General features: G+C 33.4%; 1 protein-coding gene across 7 annotated transcripts in view; it reads right to left on the bottom strand.

The window, feature by feature from the left end:
* The window catches only part of Rbp6 (RNA-binding protein 6), a 648,561-nt gene that overhangs the window by 196,173 nt on the left and 430,509 nt on the right, over positions 1-21,879 (bottom strand). For 5 of the 7 annotated variants that reach the window (XM_089635054.1, XM_089635053.1, XM_089635056.1 and 2 more), the window contains exon 5: positions 17,401-17,472. The exons of the other annotated variants lie outside the window; for them this stretch is intronic. In XM_089635054.1, coding sequence (XP_089491180.1) covers positions 17,401-17,472 — 72 coding nt within the window. The remainder of the gene's footprint in view (positions 1-17,400; positions 17,473-21,879) is intronic. 7 annotated transcript variants of the gene reach the window in all.

The following is a 21,879-nucleotide window of genomic DNA, read 5'->3' as shown; positions in this document are numbered from 1 at the left end:
TTCGATTTCCGGTCGACAGCTCTGACCACTGAGCTATGGCGGCTTATCTCTTATCCGCGAAATAATTCAATATATACTAGTGTTTCATTCAACAATTACTGCTTATTACATTTTTTCACCTGAAACAACCAACTTTATTTTTATTATTTATTATTATTATTGCTTATAAAAATAATTGTTGCCCTTTGTGCTATGCATAAAAAATCTTGTCTTAAACATTAATTTACCAAAAAAATAATAATGAAACCACTATCGATTATTTTGATTAAATAGTGGTGTAGGTACACAAAGTGACTTTAAGAGACAATGTTTAAGTAGGTATTTATATATATTATATATATATTCAATAAAAAATTAGAATGTGTGATATACATATATATATTTCACTAGTAATAAGATAGAAGATATTATGATATGATTAATATTTATTATTTTTCAATGTTCTCCCATAATAAGCAATTGCTTATGTGTATGGGATGAGGTATTATTTGTTTAGTTTCTTAGATTTTTATTTTATTTTTTAAATTTTTGTTTTTCTTTTATTTCTTTACGATTTTTTTATTTAGTTTAGGTTTTAAGTATATTTTTTAATTGTGTTTTGAATTCTTTGAAACAATCATTTAGTGATCTAATATTTTCTGGCAATTTATTGAAGAAATTTGTTCCCAAGTATTTGTAGTTTTGCTGACCCAAAGTTTTTTTACAAATCTGAATTGGTAACATGTATTTTTGCCTGAGATTTGCTGTGTTTTTGAATGGTTTGGTTTTGTTTAGGATATCATCTTTGTAAACTTGTAAGGTTGCGTGATACAGGAAAAGAGTATTTAATTTTCTGACTTTAAATTCTTTGAAAATGAGTTCAGATAAATATAAAAATGATTTCTTTAATATTATTTTAATTATTAGTTTTTGCGCAATGTAAAGAGGTTGTGTGTGAGTTTTATAGGCGCCTCCCCATCCTATTATACCATATTGGATTATGGATTGACAGAATGCGAAGTACGTCATTCTCAGTAGTTCTTTATTTAGAATATGTCTCAAGCAGCTAAAAATAAAGGTTAATTTTCGTACTCTGTTTTTGAGAATGGTTATATGTGGTATCCATTTTAGGCATTGGTTAATAGTGATATTATATTATATTATTATCATATATTATTTAGTTATTTTTCAGTTGAATGAAAAAAATACTTTAAAACTAAAACTACTTCGAATATAACACTCAAGCCGACGAAGGAAGGTTATTAGGAAAACATTAATTTACAAACACCGTTTGTAATCTATGTAAATATGTGGAACAAGAATCTTAATGCTGTTTACCTACTTGTAAAATATTTTTACATGTAAAAGCCTTCAAGACGTGAATAATAATAATAAAAATATGTACATGTTTTATTATATTCTTTGTTTGTAACAAATGGACATAACGATATCCTCACTGGAATCTCCCGTGTTGATGATTTCATCAACGTATTATTAAAATTTTGTATTATGAATAATACAACACTATACATGTGATGTTTTTTTCCGAAATAATTATAAATATATTTCATGGTGCTGTTTTAATGTAGTTAAGTGGCTTCGGTTTCAGTATATATTTGTTGTTATTATATTATCTATTTCCGATCACACTGTGTTTTGTATCCAGCTTATCCAGCCTTTGATTTGGGATTTAAATGTTATTATATTGTTGTTATTTTCGAATGAGAGTTGGATTTTCTTATAGAGTTTGACTACAAAAATAAAGGAAGCTTTTTTGCCCAAATTTTGTAATTGTAGCTGCTTGTTGGATGTGTTTTTGACCCTGATACCTAATGTTTCTGATATAAGTGCTACTAGTTATTTCTTATGTTTATGAATATATGGAACCATTTGCTTAAAATATATTAATCATTGCATAAAATTATAATACTTATAAATCTAAACAAAACATGAAAAAGAAGTTGTTTAAAAATTTAACTACCTAGCTATTCATATCTTGTCACTAAACACAGCTAAAGTCATTTCATGAAACTCTTCGATTCAGAATGATGGTCTTTCACTAGCCCTTAGAAGACAGGTAATATTAAGACCGGTAAATATGTACACATCACAAATCCAAATACAATATTGAAAATTATATTTGAAATAATTGACAGGCTTCTATAATGTCAACGCTTTACTTGAGACATTATTGAAATGCCTTCAAAACTTTTAAACCTAGCTCTACACACTGCAAATTACAGTGCACTTGAAGAAGTCATAATTTCACTGATCTGCTATTCTAGTTGGTCGGATCCTTGAGGCTAAGGTGATACTGACCTGACAGCGTTTGGTTGATGTTGTTATTTGCAATTGGGAAGTGAACCCAGGATTGTTTTTTTCCAATAGAAAATTTTTTCCTAAAACCTTAAGAAATTATTCCAAATAAATTAAATAAGTAATAATCCATATTCTATTTTTATTTAGTACAGTAGACATGCATTTATATATTTGGAAAATGTCCAACTAAATGGAATTTACGTTTTAGGACAGGCAAAATTTAGATACACTAGCGTAATATTTGGAAAGATAAAGATTGAAAAAAAAAATAAAAGAAAAGAGGAGAGGAGAAAAACTAATCAAAAAATTGTAATAAAATTAATCCTAGGTACAAGTTTTGTAAAAGTTTTTTGTTTTGTTTTTTGTTACTACATACAAATTTCGTATATAAAATAAGAAAAAGGGGAAAGAAGAAAGTATAAAATAAAATCATGGATTAGAACATAAAGTTATTTATGTTCTAATCCATGATTTTACATAAATATTATCATAATTAAAATGGAGAGATATGTTTGAAATTTCGTTACCCTCACAGCCCTCTTCCAATCATTAGTGCTACCTGCTATGCGCCTAACACAATTGATGTGTCGCCTAATATAATCTGTGCTAATTTAATAATTAAGGCTGTGTGAATCGGGTGTGCTTTCGACAATCGAAACGGATGCCTAAAAATTCGTCACTTCCGGCGCGTGAAATCTGACGCCCGGCCTCTAATGTCCACGAACAGAGCCGCAATGGGGAGTAAGGACACCGTGCACCGAGTTGCTAACAAATAAGCCCTGAAATTCTCCAGGAAAACAATAAATTCTGTTTTTTTGCAGCTCAGTGCCGATAAATCGGCGTTTATTGAAATGCTCGAAAATTCATTTTCCATGTATTTTTTTTACATTACTTATCACACAAGGTGTAACTTATTCTGAGGTAGGTTATTCTAAAATACAATTGTTTAAAATCTCCCCGACACTCTTTGGAAGCGAAAACAGCTAGTAAGAATTTATGTAAGTAGTCAAACAAAAGCGATTTCTCTTGATTTATAAATAACTGTACACACGTGTGGTTACAGTGAATAATCTGAAATACTATATTTTTTAAATTATTGTACATTTTTCTTTTTAATGCGAGTTTTGCAGAGAGTCCCAACCGTTTGGAGCCAGTGAGACTATGGCGTTCCCAATTTGAGTATGTTGTGATGGTAGTAGGGAGCGAAGGTAATGGAGAAGAGGAAGTAATCAGTAGTAACATAATGGAAGAACTTACTATACTAGCGTTATTACCTGTCTTTAACAGAGATTTGTCTATTTTTATCAATTAAATGAATATTTCGAAAGCTTCATAGCCCATAACGTTGCAACATTGAAGTTGTTGCTTTGAACTGGAAATATGATACAAAAAACGGTAATGTTGATCAGGTCAGAACTTGTCAGTCACGTATTTTCGCCATTTCAAATATTCAACTGGCTTTCTGTTTTAAGTGAGACAATAAATGGGACGAAGATTGCTTATTTTTAATATTTTCTAAGTCGGAAACACTCCTAACCAGTGTAAAATTATTATTTTTTTAAGTAGGGCAGGTAATAAGAGTTTTAACATTAAAAAGTTTCACCGGATGTAGTTTTTAACAATGAAACCAATTTTAGAAATAGATTTTCGAAAACGAGTTCCGAAAGAGGAAGTTTGGGCGTAGAACTGGTTAGTTTGCCTCTGCACAGGCCCAATCCGTTAGTCGCTAATACGGACAATCATCGAAAATAACAAAGTGAGCGATCTCGCCGTGATAATTTTCTGCCGAATATATATATGGATGGCTGGTATTCAAATGAAATGCTTTCACGTTGTTCAATCCGGCAGTTTATTTAAAAAGGGCACGAGTATTTTATTTTCGTTAGAAAAATAACATACACATACATACACGTTTATAAAATTCAACATTTATCCATTGGATGTAACGAAAAAATGAACTGTTCGTTTTCACGGATTACGTGATAAAGTAATTGATTGAAACGTGCCTCTAAAAAGGAACACAGTTACAAGAAAAAAAACTCTGAAAATACACATGAATGATGTTTGGACGTACTAATCTATAAAATTTAATTTGGATTACAAATAGTTTCTTCAAAGGTTTAGTGATATAAAATACATTTTCAGATAAAACCTAAGCCTTGGAATTACGAATATTTCATATTATATCGCAAGTACAGCATGTGACCAAAAATTGTTGGCATTTCAAGAAATAACTAACAAGAATGTCCCCAAAACTTGACCAATGACGGAGACTTACAATGGTAGTTGGGGTGCTCTATTTATATTAACATAAATTAGGAGGGTACAGGCATTGGATTACAGTCCCTAACCAAACATTACCATTCAACAAGTTCAGGCAACAGGCTCCACGCAAAAAAGACACATCATTCAGAAATCAGCAAATTTAAAGAGGGTAAATAAAACATATTTTTCACATGTGTTTTTTATTTTACCTTTTGAGGGATGTGAATGCGGTGTAGTTTGAAATAGAGGTTTCAAAGATTCGGTGCTGCTATTATGAGTGTTATAATACCATAATATATTATTGCCCCTTTAGTGCGGTATTTATTGTCGGGGCTAGCGGAATACAGAGGAGTGGATTAAAGCCATGTTTAGTGGGAGGCCCGTTGTGTAATGTGCGTTTAATAGCCAAAAGTATAAATAACTACTGTACATCTGATTTTAAGGGCCCACCGCCTCTGCTTGTGCGGGTCAATATGGGTAGAGGATCATGTACCGCACTTGTTAAAGCGTTTACCTACGTACAAGCTATATGTTCCTGGGTTGCGCAATTACATTCTGGATTCTAATATCAAACAATGATAATTAGTAAATACATGATTACATTATCATTAACCAAAAAGATACAAAGCTATTAGCGCTTTTTAATGTGTGTATTAATACCTCGTACCAGTGCGTAGATAAGTTACCATTATGTAAGTTTAAAACACGGTTAATTTATAAACGCAAGTAGTTGTAAACAAACAATGAATGCGTTCTTTCATCAGTAGTCATCACTCGTTCTTTCAATCAAAAGTAGAAACTTGGATTTTTTTTTACCGTACTTTGTCAATATTTGAAAAAGAAAAAAACAAGTTTGCGCCAAATAGTAAGGCGAAAGCAGAAAATAATGAAAGTAAATCTTTGTCATTTCAGATTCTTAACTTCGAAATACGGAATAATTTATTTCTTACCTAATCAAGAAATCGTTTTAAAAGTTTTTCCTTAAATGGAAAGAGTCCACATTTTTTTAAAGAATAAATGAATGAGATATTTGCGAAATAAACGCACGAATAATGATTAGGCTGCTGCATTTGAGTGGGTGTTTTGTTCACAGCATTTATCACCTTGCACTCAGTGTGTTACATGCGTAAAATGCCACTGCATGATCGCACACTTTGAACTAGTGGAGATAAGTGGCGGACCATTGCAAGGGCAAGTATGGAGGGCAGAAAGAGCTGAGACTGAAGGGGTTGGTTTCCAACTCCCTCCCTTCCCTAAATCCTTCAGCCCGCCACCCCCAGGTGGGCGGATGAACTATTGTTTCCAGCCTTCAGGGACATGCGCGTGTGAAAGTTTTATCGGATAGTAGGTACTGCTTTCAATCGCGAGTATTAAATTTTCGCTTTATTAGTTATGCATACTGCCTATTTGCCGTTTATTTGAAAACAGAGCCATAAATGAAATCCAAATGTTTGATAATATTGATGTTAGAAATTTTATTTCAAATACTTGTTTTAAAAATAAAATGCTGAAAGGTTAATCCTGTGATTCTTTAAATGTGTTATTTAAGTTGAGTGTAAAAATAATCGTAAGTCATTTATGAATATAGTTTTTCTATATACTAGTCTTAACCAACGTCAAACAGTTTATTTAACACAATTGAAATTTATATACAATTTTAAAAGAATAAAGGGCGTCTAAGTAAATAAATCAAAATGTTTATTTTTTTGATCAGCTGGTCAGTCCACAATATCATTCATAGCGCATTAAAAAATAATGAAATCTTCCGAAATTCAATAATATTTACTATGTTTGTCAATGAAAAATGTCACAAAACATGAACTTAAAACCCATGAAAGAAAAACAATGATACGTAAGTTTGGAAAATGCGCCCAAAAATATAATAAAAAAATATATTGCCACATATTTCGTATCCTTAGGCATGCAAATATCAACACATCAAAAAAATTATTAGTTTTCCTGTTTATTAACTTTTAGGTAAAATTAAAAAAAAACACTAAATTACGTTTAAAAAATAAGAACAAAGATCATTTTAAAACATGCTGCCAATAATTTATAATTTCCCACCCTTAATGTAAATGGTACCACAAATCATGTCATCGTACAGTTTGGTACTGTGAAGATCACTTTTATTAAAAAAAAAGTTTCGTTTTAAAAGTTTTAAGTGGAATCTAAATATTATGCATATTAATTAATGCCTTCCAAAACTAATTCAATTAGTAAAACACGTAATATTTAGTCTTTATCTGCTAAAACATATTCCAATTTAACTGTACGATTAAGTTATCTGGTATAACAAAGAGCATAAAACACGTGAGGCGGAAGCACAACTTTTACATGAATTATGTGCCATAAAACTGTGTTGTGAAAACACTCACTCGTGTGATTAAAATGTACGAAGTTAATCAATTTCCTTCCCCCAATCCTTTCATTAGGCCGAGTGAGGTAGTTAGCGGGAGACAATTAGATATATCAGCCTGAAAAAATAATCGAAGGCTTCGTTTGGGTCGGGAAGGGCGTGAGAAGCGTCCTTTCTCGGCTTTTGTGCCCCAGGGCGGATGTAGATGAGCCTCTTGTACGTTTAACAACAAACACAAAAGTCCTTACATAAATCTTGTCTCCGGAGTGAAACTCCGTCGGAGCCGAGGTGCCCCCTCCCCCCGCTACTCCTAGTCATCCCTACCAACGACCCAGCCCCCACCCCCAGCCGCCTATACCGCCGAATATTTTTCGCGCAACTATTTGTAGCTTTTGTAAAGAAACACACGATGTAGATATATCTTTGTTTACGAGCTCTCACATACGAGAGGGGAATGGAAAGTGGAGAAGGGTCTCCTATGCGAATAGTTGCACTTGTGAATGTCTCGGTGCGATAGGAATACCTTTCAGGGGCGGCCAGGAAAGTTCCGTGACTCTCTAAAGCTAAATGAATGTCACCCCTTTTTACGTGAGCAAGGGAATGTGTCAAATTAATTAAGCGCACTGATGTTAGGCATTAACTTTCACGGCTAATTTATGATGTGATAATTTTTTTAATTGAATCGGTGTATACCATTAGTATTGAAAACTCTTAAATTTATGAATAAATAATTACAAATTTAAATCACATAAAAATATATGATTTGAGATTTTCCCGGCAAAAAGTATAATAATGTTTTTGATGATGGATACTGTAACGTTGTCTGAAATGTTGGCTAAAGAAGGAGGTAGTGCAACACGGCATAATTCCCCAAAAATAAATCACTATCCTCTTATTATTAACGTGGGCAACATTTCATGTATACAAATTTTGTTTTAAGAGGTTTTTCTAAATACTTTTAAAATGAAGCCATTTGTATAGTTTTTTTTTCTTTTTTAATGAATTGGTAAAATGTTAAAGTCACAAAAATTTGATAATTAAAACGATTTTCATGAACATGGCGATCGCAATCACCATTGAGATCAAATAGAATTAAGTCGACAAAGGAATAGCTCCCTCAGAATGTATTCAAAGTTTGTTCAATTTTGAGCAATATTAAATAGCGTGTAACGACAGCATTCGATCAACGTCTTAACTACGATTACAAGGGGCAGCCGTTTGTTTGGCTCGTTGGACGAGATTTATTTCATCACTGTAAATAATTGGGATCTTCTGAGGAATTCCACATTCATGAGTCCATACCCCGTGGACTGGAATGTAAACATTGCCATTATTCGTGTCTTTAACAAATTAAATTCCAACTCACTTCCTTCCAGACTGTTACTTGGCGAGTGGCCCGGCCTACAGATCCAGAGAGCCAGAGAGGCTCGAGAAGTCGGAGGCTGCTAGCTCTACAAGGTGGAAACTTTTCTTCCCCAAATTAAAACAAGGTGTAATAACTCAAAAGAAAAAAAATCAGATTTACGGCCGTTGAATTGATTCGGAGTTTCTCAGTTAAAGTTTCTCAGATAATTGAGTTATAGTGTCACGTTTAGCCCCTATTTTTGCGCCAGGAAAACATCGAGTAATAGTTATAATCACCTAAGTGGAATTAAAGCTTAATTATGGATGTCGCCGTCTCGGTTCTTCAATGATAAGGTAACAATGACAAAGAGTTGGAACAAAGAATAATTTCGCAAGTTTTTCCATTAAAAAATAATAATACTTAGTAAATGTTCAAAACCTTGGCTACCTGCCTGAGATATTGGGAAAATTATACGTGAAATATATTTTTTTAAATTGAAGTGGTAAAACGAATCCCCTTTTCTCTGGCAAGCTTTGGTTGATAGTTTTTTACAGCACTTTTTGATTTAATCTTAATTTTGTAAAATTAAATACACGAATTTAAATTGTTTGTTTTTAACAATGACGAAAATATGCTGATCATTAAAATAAAAGCATCCATCTGATCTTACCTCTCCAATGAATTCCGTCGTAACTAAAGTGGTTTAGAGCTGTTGCGTTTTGATAATCTTCTTTATAATGTCGTCTTTTGAGAATAAGATGCAAAGAAAAATAATGAGGGACGTGCCTGCGAATAAACTGTTTGTTTTCTCTGATGGAAATCTAGGGAGCGTAATAAAAGACCAAGTAAAATTTTTATTGGCGAATGTTAAAATTCTGTTTTATCATTTATTGAGATCTCCGTAATAACAATGTCCCTTTTTGCAGCCAGGGAAGGATTTTAAAATAACGTTAAATAAATATTTGGAAAAAGTGTTGATAAGTCGCTCACTGAGTGTAAAAGAGGTGTAAGTACTTATAATTAATTCATGTTTTAGTTTATCTCTAATTACTTATCTTTCGTTCGTGTTTGGAGGAAAACATAATATATTGGGAATTGGGGGTAATTTTATTCGATCAAGAATTTGTTGATTGTGTCTTTAATTAGCATATTTTTAACTGCTTAATGCTATACTATTTTACAGTTAAAATAAAGTATGAGAAATTTAGCCAAGCATTTACCTTAATTTGATATTTGATTCGGGGGTAAATTTTATTTTACATTTGCATAAATTTACCAATTGAAATTGCTTAATTTAACCAGTGAAAAGTTAAAAAGTTAACTAACCTTTTGCGTGAAAGCTGATTTTTTTTAAAGAAAAAAATAATATTACATTCGAGATAGCACTAAACTGCAAACAAATTGTAAAAAGCAATAAACCGAAACCCTATCAGAAAACAATCTTAAAAAATTATTGACTAAAAAGCATTCGTGCCGCGTCATAGACGGTCATGTTGTAGGTTCTAAAGGCATAAAATGAAACATTTCCTTTACATATTATCGTTAAAATAACGCATTGACTATTAAAAGCAAACAGGTGACAGGCAACGCTTTGCCGGCGCTTGAAGGGTTGAATTTAACGACTATTCATTCCGCAGTAATAAAGATTTTGTTTTTATCTCGCTGGTTGTAATGTAAAGTGGTACATTATAATGATTGTGCCCGCTATGTAGTGTAGTTATAATCGGAATAATCTTTTTTGTAAAATATCTATGTAGGTAGGTTTAGCGCTTGAACGTTCGTTAGTAGGTTGTTTTGAAAGTTAATGCTGTTATCAAAAGACTTGTTTCCCTGAAATATAGAATTTTAATAACAAAAAACCATTTGATTTTCAGCGATTGGATGTAATGTACAAATATTTGTTTAGAAATCGAAAATACTAATCGTCACCATAAAGTAGATATAAGTTTGATTAAAGCAACAAAAAAGTATTGTTTGAAGGCAGCTATATCTTTGTAAAATATTTAAAGAAACGCTACTATTATAATCTCACGACTTTAATATTTAATGAGCTACGGAGCTTTGAAAGGTCCATAAAATAAATGCTCTAGGCACATTGTTGCTTGGTTTATATTTTTACTCAACATAAATAAAATCATAATAATGTTTGCAGTTATTTTGAGTACTAAGAACTCTTGATAAGGTTTTACACTTTTGCTTTATTTTCGTTGAACGCTTAAATAGCTAGAGAGCTTTACCTGATGACGACGATCGAAGGATATTCACCTCAAAAGGGCAATTTTTGATACATCACACCACCATCCGCCACCACACAGGGTGATGATGCTCTCGTTTACCTAATAAAATGTATTTCTACGTAATAATACTATAATAATGAATGCGGCCCTAATGGGGGGGGGGGCGATAATGGCTGGACATTACACGGGGCAGGGCCGGCGGAAGTGGAAACATTCGCCTGGCGGACGCGGCGGGTCGCGCCAGATAAGCCCGCCGCCCGTTTATCTGGAGTTAACCTTTAAAGGTCGAACTGAACGGGCGAATATTATATTATTTTCAAACAAAAAGATTCATTTTTCACTGACAAGAGTATATATAGGCATTTAAATATGCATACCAAGATGAAGTTAATCAGGAAAACTAAAGGTCGAAACCTGCGAATTTTACAATATGTATGTTCAAATTGCATTATATTTCTTTTATTTAAATATTCCTTTTCCATTAGAAGTTAATGCCATTATGACATATGATCTCATATATAATTTGAAAACTTAAATCTGGTGGAGTATGCATACTAACAAAAAGTTAATCAGGTGCAAATTTAAAATTCGAACCCCGTTAATGTCATTATTATATGAAGGCAGAGGAGGCTCAAGGGGTCCAGAAGTGGAAGGTCAATCGGGAAAAAACAGAAATGTTAATACATATTGCTAATGCCTAGTGAATATTATAAATACTCCAATGAATGTAATTAATTTGCCGGTATTCAACTATTCTGAAGCTAGAACAAGTACAATAATTTAAGATTATTTATCTAATCATTTATAAATAAGTCATAGTTTTTGTTTAAAGAAATCTTTTCATATTAAAATGATTTTAAATAACTTACTCCAATATAAGTCCAATGATTATCAGTTGAGTTAAAAGTAAACAATTAAAGCAAAAAGTATATTTTAAAGCACACGTTTTAAAATATAATTTTTAACTTCTTTATTTTATCTCATGTTACAGATACTAATTGAAACTTCATTTGAATATGTATGTCATGATTCAATTAAATGTTTGCGATTATATCAAAGATATTAGAAGAACGAGATGTGCTATGAGCAGTTCATACTGTGTGGAATTGTTTTACCCAGTGTCGCCGGTTTTGTTCACCAATACTACTGTACACCTTCGCTTACGCTAAGGTATCCGCACTAATACATAGAACAGATTTCTGTGCGTACACGTCCCGGTAGTATTCAAAGTACCCTAATTAGGTAGTACTCCGCCTACGGTCCGGCGGCCAATATAGCATATCTCGTTCTTCTAATATCTTTGGATTATATCCACAGAATTTAACTTTTCAAATTAATCCGTACAAATTACATCAACAATACCAAACATAATTTCGCAAACTTGGTTATCACACCAATAACTTTCAATTGACTTTTTTTGTCATTTCCCTCCAATACCTTAATAATCTTAGGTCGCAGATTCTCCATCTCACCGCTGTCATGTACGAAACCCCAATTAAAATAATTTTTGTATGATACAAAGGATATATGTCTGTCATGATAATGTTTACCTCTTTTATCTGTATGGAAAAGAGAAAGAAACGAGATAGTTGGGAGTCGAAATTTAAAGTGACCCACGGTTGGTATATACAATAGCTTCTCATTTGAAGGCTAGATGGTACTAGAACCATCTAATACCGTACGAATCTGCATAAATATTTTAAGCTAAATTAAAAAATCGAATAGTTTGATAAATACATTTATTAAAAATTAATAATATTGCAGCATATTTTTGGAAGGTCAGTGACCAAATGACCTCCTAAGAAGAGCCGCCACTGTGTGAACTGTCACTTTTTTTAAAATTATGAATGCCATTCGATAGCTTAGTTTGCCAAGCAACTTTGTTTTACATTATTCAACATCACTGAAAGTGCCGATAAAATGAACCAATTAATTAAATTTTCTAAAAACGAAAAACGGCTGAAGGTCAGGAATGCTGAGGGTCACAAATGAATGAGTGACAATCATCCTCCATGAATAGTAAAATGGACAATCATCATTCTTGAATGTACGTCAATGATGTCAATGATCGTTCTAAAATAGTAAAATGGACAATTGGGTACATAATAGTATTTTTTGTTATTGCTAACAGTACCATAATATGTATACTTAAAAAGGGGCCATAAGCCTTTCAACATACTTTCCAAAATCACTTTCCATGGACAATCAACTGTCATGCAGCGGTCCATTCATATCGTATAAACATTTTACACTAATTTTGCTTAAAATAAAAATAATTAATTGAATGGGTGGACTTTTCAGTTTTTCATTATTAAAAAAAGAACAGATTATGCATACACAAATGCAGTTTATCACTAGTAAACCTTAAAGGACGAAACCTGGAAATATTAGTTTATATTCAATCGAAAAAAAAAATTTGTTTAGAATTTTTTTGTTCCGGTTTCGGAACCAACGTTATTTCTCGAAGCTAAAATATTTATTTAAAAAAAATTAGAGTTATAAACACAGTCTTTGCAAACAGTTTAAGAAAGGTTATAAAGTTGACCAATAAAATAAAAACATTTAAATTTTAAAAATTGAACAATAACATAATACAAAACAGTTCTGATAAAGTGCATCTACGTACAGCTACAAAAAGTGTATTTATTATGAAACAAAACTTAGGTTTAAATTGCATGGAAATGGATATCAATAGGAACAATAAGAGTAATTAAATATATTCAATTTTATCTATTGAATGCAAAAAAGATGTAAAAGTGATTGAAAAATTGAGAAAAACATTAAAAAAATATTTTTAAAACACCTACTAACTTTTGGTGTCTTAAAATATAATCACAATAAAAATCGTTATTTTTTGCTGTAATAATTTATTATACGGTTTTGTCTTTAGGTGAGTATTTTTGAGGACGTTGAATGTATCACCCTAAAAATAATGCAAAAAAATGTGAAAGGGTAAAAATAACTGCGGCTTTAATTGAGCTATTAATAAAAAAAAACTGTCGCGTTGTTTATTATAATTCCCAGCGAGCATGTAGGTATTTATCCATGATTTATAAACGTGTCAGAGGGACACGCACCAGACCGCCCTGTTGTTTTACGACGTCGCGTTATGTTCTCCGGGCGATGCGGTGTGCGGATCCTACCGGAAAGTGCGACCAGGAAGGTGCATTGCACGCCGGTGCACCACGCGCGTCGGTTGTGACAACCCTACTTATACACGTAGTAACAGGTGTCAATAAAGTGCGAAAATGTTATAAAGTGATTAGCAGCACCCCTTCATCGAAAATCACGAATCGAAATTAATTTAATGTTATGTGACTATTTGGTTTCTATTCATTTACACTGCTATTAGTTAATGTTGGTTCAAACTGATTTTGAAATTATTGCTTTTTCAACAATTGAATCGTCGTTTTGTAGATATCCGGAAAATATTCTACAGCAAATATTTATTTTTGGTTATTGTATTGATTCATTTTAAGCACTCAGTTTCCGCGCATTGACAATAAACAACTCGCCTTTACTCAATATTTCAATCTCACCTGTTATTTTTCAAACAGCAAAACAAACGTACCTACATCTATTATTTTTCTATTTTATGCTCTATTACGGCCTAAGTCGCTTTAGAAAAAAAAACAGCTTCAACGAATCAGGTGTGCATGCGGATGTGCACATATTCATGTACACACACACATGCAGACACATAATCACCGAAGGATTCATAGCTTCTTTATCTCACACAACCCCAGCTTGCTCGCACACAGATAAAGTTGCTTCAACATATAGAGCACCCCACACACCCACACCGACGCAAGACGACGCAATTATAAAGTTTAGCGACGCATCCGCCGTGGGTGGGGGCGCTGTGGCGGACGCGTCCCGACGCCGGATGATGGATCGCTACGCCCTCTGCCGTACGTACTACCTATGTATGTCGTCTGGCAGGGATGGATCGAATAGATGCAAGGGTAACCTGTGTGAAATGCCCCTAAAGGTTAAATCTTCCTTGAAACTCGATCTTACGTTGAGGTCGGTTAAATGTTTTGTAAATTCTAATAATAATAAGCGTTCAATGTAAACTTACCCCAGATTGCTCAGTACTCATTTTACATTTTGTAAGGACGAGTTGTTTCGTTTCGTTAGTTGTTTTACAGAAATTCAACAGTACATCAAATTTCAAAGTTAACTTTCAAGTTCTGTGTAAGTTAAGTATCTTAGTTCTGAGGAGCACCTGGCCCATAAAATAATTAAAAAAAAAAACAGAACTTGAAGAGAACTTTCACAGAACTTATAAATTAACTTCGAAATTCGATGAATAATTCAAAGTCTAGTTAACGTTATTGTACATTACTTAACAGTTTTACTAAAATTTAAAACATGCTGTGATAAATATAGTTTTGGAGTTCAAGTTATTTTTTGTTGAGAGTGATCGAGTTTCGTTGGAGATTTACATGTAAATAATAAATATAAACATTTAAAAAAAAAATTTAAGCAATTTTTTTTAGTTGGGTCTTTAAATAATCTCCCCCTAAATCCTGGATTAGAAAACGATATTCCTCGCGCCGGCCCTTTGCGCACTTCCTCAGTCCCGCTATAGATAAGTCTCTGTTGAATATGTATGGGGAGCAGACTCTGCAAATGCCGCCTTGTAATTGAATCGTAAGGCTTTATTAGCATACAGATTGTCTCTGATTCTTTCAACGGCGCTGATGATGCGAATTTCTTAACGGGACAGGAGTTATTGTTCGGGGGGGCGGAGAAAGGGAGCTATGACACTGGCTGTCTCAAGCGAGGGGGTTTCAATTTGAAAAAAAAACATATCTTGAATCCTCCGCAATGAATTTGTATAGTTTTAATCTCACATAAAAATACCAATTTTATAAAACTATTAGCTTTTACTACCCGGTTTCGCACGTGATTTGGATTACTTTATAAATATATTTTTTTTTACATTTCACTGAAAAACACTAAAAATTTGATTTTGCCAAAAAAAATAATAACCTAAAGTAAAGTCGAACCGAAAATAGTTGCGTTGGCCCAGAAGTTCCAGACGAAGCTGCAGCTCTAGAAGCTCTACGCCTCGGCGTCTCTGGTGAGCCACACAAACAGATTTTCTACTTTGTGGCTAATTTATTAGTGTAGTGTGTTCCTAATTCGTACAAAGCCCGGATAGCTGTGTTTGACTTGCTGAAACGTCTTTTTTATTTTGGCGCAGTACCGACAAACTAATTATTTTAAATGTTGCAATATTAGTCTTTGTTAAACCTTACGACAGGTTTGAAATAAATTTTATAATATTTAAGTGCTTCGTATTCATGATAAATGATTATTTTGATGTCCCCAGAGCTATGCAAAGTGGAACGCATTTAATAGGTTCATCCTTTATTTTAGCCCATTAAAGTAGATGGGTGTTTCCAAGTCGACATTGCAAGTTAAACCTGTTCGCGATTCCAGGCCGAAGTTTCAATGGAAGGTGCTAGTAGTAGCTGTTCTCGAGAATGTCTTCGCGGCTTCCAAATACCGTATTTGTATCAGCCAAAGATATGTTTCCAAACTATGTTAGCGGCAAACCTTAAGTTGTGGGCAACTTTGGCCGCCTGGGATGGGTTTCTGCAAACCAACCATCGCAATACTCCCACTCAAGATTACTCCCCAACAACGGGAATACTTGCCTTTTGCTAAAAGAGTCAAAAACTTCCTCTGCCTAAATATAAGCACTTCTTAAGAACGTCGTAGAATTTCATCAAAGTGTAATTTTTATACTTCGATTGGAGGAAAATAATACCCAAGAGCATATGAAAACATATTGAAGAACAAACTCGTTTTACAATTTGCCTTATAATACTCTGAAAAAGACAATCGAAGAAATGGAGAAAAGGTTATAGAAATAAAAAGAAAAAGCAAAATAGCAAGAAAAGTAAAACGAAAGCTTCAACGAAAACTAACAAGATACCGTGAATCAAAAACATTCTCTCAACAAAATATTTGATATTCTAAAAACTTTTCTGATGAACAAATATAATAAAAAATCAAAGAGTCAATACGCTGAGTGAAATAAATAAAATAAATATCAGTTCACCACATTAAATATAGAAAGTAGGTAGGTAGATAAAATTCTGAAACTTCAGCAAAAAACCAATGAAGCGATAGGTAAAAATACAAACACAAAACATGAGAAAAAGGGCGACACAAAAGCATACAAAACAAAAACGAACTAAAAGACAATTTAATTAAAATTAAGAACGATAACTTTATATACGTGATAATAAGCTGGAAGAAGAGTCGAGTACCGTACAGAGGAGAAGTGATTTAGATAAAGTCGAGAGAATCACAAATGAAATAAAGAAAAAAAGGCTTCAAATTGTCATCTCTCAAGCACAGAAGAAAACAAAGAAGCGCGGCTAAATCAAATAATACATCGTTGTTCTTTTAAGCCTGCACAGCTTCGTGAAATACAAAACCCGACCTACTCACAAGTCTCGTATCTGCCGAATTATACGGCCACCAATAAGTTTGTTCTGTGGAACCTCGTCCCAACAAAGTTCCACTAATCTTACTTATAAAAATAAACTTTTACATTAGCTGTGTTCTAGAAGCGGTCGGTCGTCAGTCGTCATTTCACGGAACTTACTTAAATGCTCGAAAATGTCGAATGATAAGGAACGTTATTTGATTAATTAAAGCGATGCAATTCTCCCCTTTTTAGGTAAACGTAAAGCGACTTCCGAAAATAAATTAAATATGAAAGCTTAAAGTGGTGCTGCGCATGCAGCGATACAGTAGAAATATACAGTTTAGTCATGCAAACGGTATGAAATGTTATGTTCAAAAGGATTCAAAAAGTACCGGCAAGTAAAAAAATGTAAATGCGGTACTGATAAATAAAGATGAATATTTACCAGTTCGTTTTGATACACGGACGTAGTGGATGATGTCCAAGGATGACTTGACGAGATGAACGTCGCCAAGTCCTGAAGGAAAAGCGATGAGTGTGAGACATGGATTGGACACGCGTCTTTTAATATAATATAATATATACGTAGGTATACATCCCTACATAATACGAATATATGGTGCAATGGAACAAATAATCATGATCAAATTGTTGCGTCTACGAGTACATGAATCTCCGGCAAATGGAAGTACGGGTATATACGCTCTCGTCAAAGTGGCAGATTAGGTTAAAGAGAAATATCGTGACAGTTCATTTAAGCCACATAAATAAATGATAAATGAGCTCGCACCTTAATGATGGTGTGTTCGCTAAAAGTCCGCTTCGTCTGCAATATTTCATCTACATACTAACTTGACACATTGTAACAGGTGTTGTTTACAATAGAATTCCATCTCCTTACTCCATCCAATGTGTAATTACTACGCAGACACATTGTTTCAACAACACACGCGAAACACGTACACACACTTTTCTTATTATATTATTATCCTGTAATTCGTCAAGCCTTTTATTTGCACAAAACTTATTTCCTCCACGCAATATTATTTATTTTCTGTCACGCAAGCATATTGCGAAGAGTTTCGTAATTGATAAACTAAATGTTGAACTTTTCCGCAGAATAAACAATATTAATTGTCAGCACTTAACCTAACAAATTATACAAGAAGCACATGCTTAAAGACTATTCTAAACATTTAATTAAAGTATCGGATTTCCTTTATGTATACGAACCTTAATGATGGCGTAGGGTATTAGGTACAGCCCGTTTACTTAAGGAGAAATCTCCTCTATTAATGCGAATCATTATGGACGTTCTCACATATTATATATCTAGATTCGATAAGAAACCCAAGGAGCAGAACTGACGCGGGCGAAACACATCTGTAGGCAGAGTGGGAAATCCTTTGAAGCGGTTTTCTTAGGAAGATCGAATACGGTGTGGTGAACAGCCAACCCTTTCATCTTGTGTACGTAGGTATATTTTGCCGGCGGAAAATTTCCAGATAAGATAATTTTAAAATTAATTTATCTGGAAATATCACAATAACTGAGTTTTATCGTTTTCAGGATACTTTTTTATTGAAATACTCTAATCATCTACGGGTCAGATGTGCACATACGAATAGCTACACATTTCTTCATTTTGATTCGTCGATGGTTTAAAAACTCAGCCATCATGGAAGAACATTCATATCTATGTTCCTGATGGTTATCTTCGTCACCGACAATACAGACTACAGTATCTTTCAACCTGCTGGACCAACTTGCCAACGGTCGTGCTTGGGAGATAAATCTTCCTATTGAACAGGGCCAATTCGGATATCGATATATTTAGCATCAATAAGCTACTTGACACGGCTTTAGCTATGTTATGTGATCTCAGTAAATCTCATCATTTCCTTCAGCTCCAATATTATCCTTAGTGCGTATAATAGTAGATACCTATTTTTAAGTTTGTATTTTAATTCTACTTTGTGTATTTTAATATAATTCTGCTATGTAACATGAACATTGATGCAATTTATTTAAAAACGCCATAGTATAAAAAATTTCGTAATTCTAATCGAAAATTGAATATAAGAAAAAATGAGATAGTTACTCGTTGGAGTATTCGAGAAAATTTAAGTACACGGAAATCAACGGATATTTGGATATTCAGAATTGATAGTTAATTATTACAATTCATGAACATAGCATAAGTTTACAGAAGTTTGTCATAACCACTTTTTCATAAACGATAGCTAAAGTTGAGGAATTATTGATATTTAGTTAAATTTAAGTCAATTTTTTGATCATGGTAAGGATGAAATTTTGATTTAAAGTCTTGGTGGAAGACAGAAGCGTAAAATGACTTTAGCTATGTTATTCGACATTTTCCTGAATGGGGAAATCAAAATCCTATTGTTTCGGAATCATTAATCTTGTTAGTTCCGTACATTCAATAAAATATAATCATTTTATTTGTGTAAGTTAAAAAAAAAATATAACTAATAATTAAATAATATTAAAAAACGGTTAACTGTTAACAAAACCATTATGAAACTAAAATTGGAAAACTATCCCCAGGTGGAGTATCCTTGGGTCTTTATTTCCATATCCGGTAGTATTATAGTTGACAAGGGGTTGGTTTGTCTACTGTCTCTCCTCGAGCCTCCTCCCCTCGCGCTCGGGTTGATGCAGCCAGACCACTTGCAGACTTCCGCTTTATCATGATCGCTGGCGGTGGTGATTGTCAAAGGCATCGCCCAGGATTGGGAAACTGAACATTTATCAGTTGAGATGTTCCACTAAAGTATTGTATCCAGCGCGTTGTCCTTTGTGCCTCAAGAGAGCTTTTGTAAATCAATTAATTTTATTTTCGAAAAAAATGTTAGTAACGTTTGTGATGGAACATTCATAGCTAAATAGGTACCTGTTGTAACTTCGTACATGGTACATAAGAACAAAAAAACAAATACTTCATCTAAACCAATTTGATTAATAACGATATGCCATGAGGTTAGGGTTACAACTGACTCTTGCTGTCAAATAAAATTATGTCAATGATTTCGTTAACAACGTATTTATTCTATTAAAAATTTTCAGATTACTGTTGACATTAATTAAAATTTAACGTTTAAAAGTATAATTTTAGTGGCCCATTTAGTTATGATTCTTAGCCAATATTTAATTAGTTGGATTATCTCTGGAAAAATGGATTATCAAAATATTTTTTTTACAATTTTTTTAACAGTTTATTGCGCAAATTTTATGAATAATGGTAAATGTACCTTGTTCAAAGGCAGACGCAATATTTTATAAAGCTAAATAAAAAAACTCATGCAAATTGTCAACGTTAAAATCACAACAGCTCTAAAATGAAAGTTCCTAACTTACGTCTCTTCAAATAGTCTGTCTGAATAAAGATGCCACCCCCGGGCTGCACCAACAACCCGCTCTTCCTAGGGCGGCTATACTGAAGCAAGGGCTGGGCTGAAGGGCGGCGGGAGAAGGAGGGGGACCCAGAGTGATTGTGCGACAATCGATCGACAGACAAATGCTATTCAGATATTTGACTTAAATAAGGGCTGAGGCTGAACTGAGATATTTCCTGACATTGGGGAATGCATGTTAAGTTAACACAATATTTAGAGTTATTTTTACAGAAACATACTAATCTTGCGAATAGTCTAAAATGTATATTTTTGGAACAAGAAATAAAATAACGAGAGTTTAATAGTAGTATAGTAGTTCATTATGAAATGAATTCATATTTTCATTATTGCCCTTTTATTTTGATAAACCTAACTATCACAACAAAAATAGTTTATAAAAACCAAAAAATCCAGTTATGCCTATCATTTTTCTACTAACGGGAAATGTTATTTTGGCATACACCATATTTTGATCCGAGACCGAGAAATATTCTTTCAGGAAGTCCCATTTTGGTAAAATGGTTATTAGTAATGCTCATCTCATATATTATTTAGTGCCCCCAGCCGCATAAAACGTCCGACCCCAATTATCCGTCTCGACTCGGCGACAATCGAAACTTCCTTCATTATATCAGCACCGATATCAAGCCGGCGTAGAAAAATTGCGAAAAGAAACAATTTTGAATACAGTGCGTAGAAAATTGCCAGCGCCGATATCATCCGCTGTCCAATCCGGGCTATTAATATAAATCGACACGAAATAAATAGCGTCCAATTTAGTCTGGGAGAAAAATCTTGGACCGTTCTCAGCGTAGGGATGGGACATTAGGCGTAACGATCCCTCCAATCGGTGATTGGAATTTTTCCTCTATCGCCAGACAACGAGGGAGAGCGGCGAAAGAAATGCCGAAGATCGAACGGACGAACGGACGCGGGACGGAGAGAGAGAGAAAAGAGTTCCATGCGGTGAGGAGACATCGCTCTCAGGCGATTGTCGGTGAAAGGGAACGAATGCGTATTATGGCTTATCACATTAAAACTAGACAGTTTGGTGTATTTGAATTAATTTTCTAGTTATTTAAATAAAACGCACTTGAAACAGCACAACGTTATGACGCGAGATGTTTTTAAATATGGATAATTATTTTGTATCAAAATTATTCTAATTTCAGTGGAAAAATTCCGCTTACTAGATATTAAAAAAGGTAGTATTTCACTTTGCGAATAGAAATTGCAATTTTCATGAACACGAGAAATCAAATAAAACAATAACGAATGAGTTAATAATTAATTATTACAAATTTATTTTGAAAAATCTATTAGTATCCAAAGTATTTCCAAGACAAGGTAACTTGAAGCAATTTTGCAGGATTACAATTTTCCTTCCATAGATTAATTGAACTATTCCATAAGTTTATTGTTTCTCATCAAAACTGTCAGAGGAATGAAACTATAAATACCATTAATCTGGCACCAAAGTAGAAATATGAACGTGACCGTTAGAATTT

This window comes from Hesperophylax consimilis, chromosome 8, assembly GCF_061612785.1.
Source record: "Hesperophylax consimilis isolate HC1 chromosome 8, BYU_Hcon_1.0, whole genome shotgun sequence".
NCBI lineage: Eukaryota > Metazoa > Arthropoda > Insecta > Trichoptera > Limnephilidae > Hesperophylax > Hesperophylax consimilis.
The sequence above is the reverse complement of the archived record's forward strand: the minus strand, read 5'-3'. Positions and strand labels throughout refer to the sequence as shown.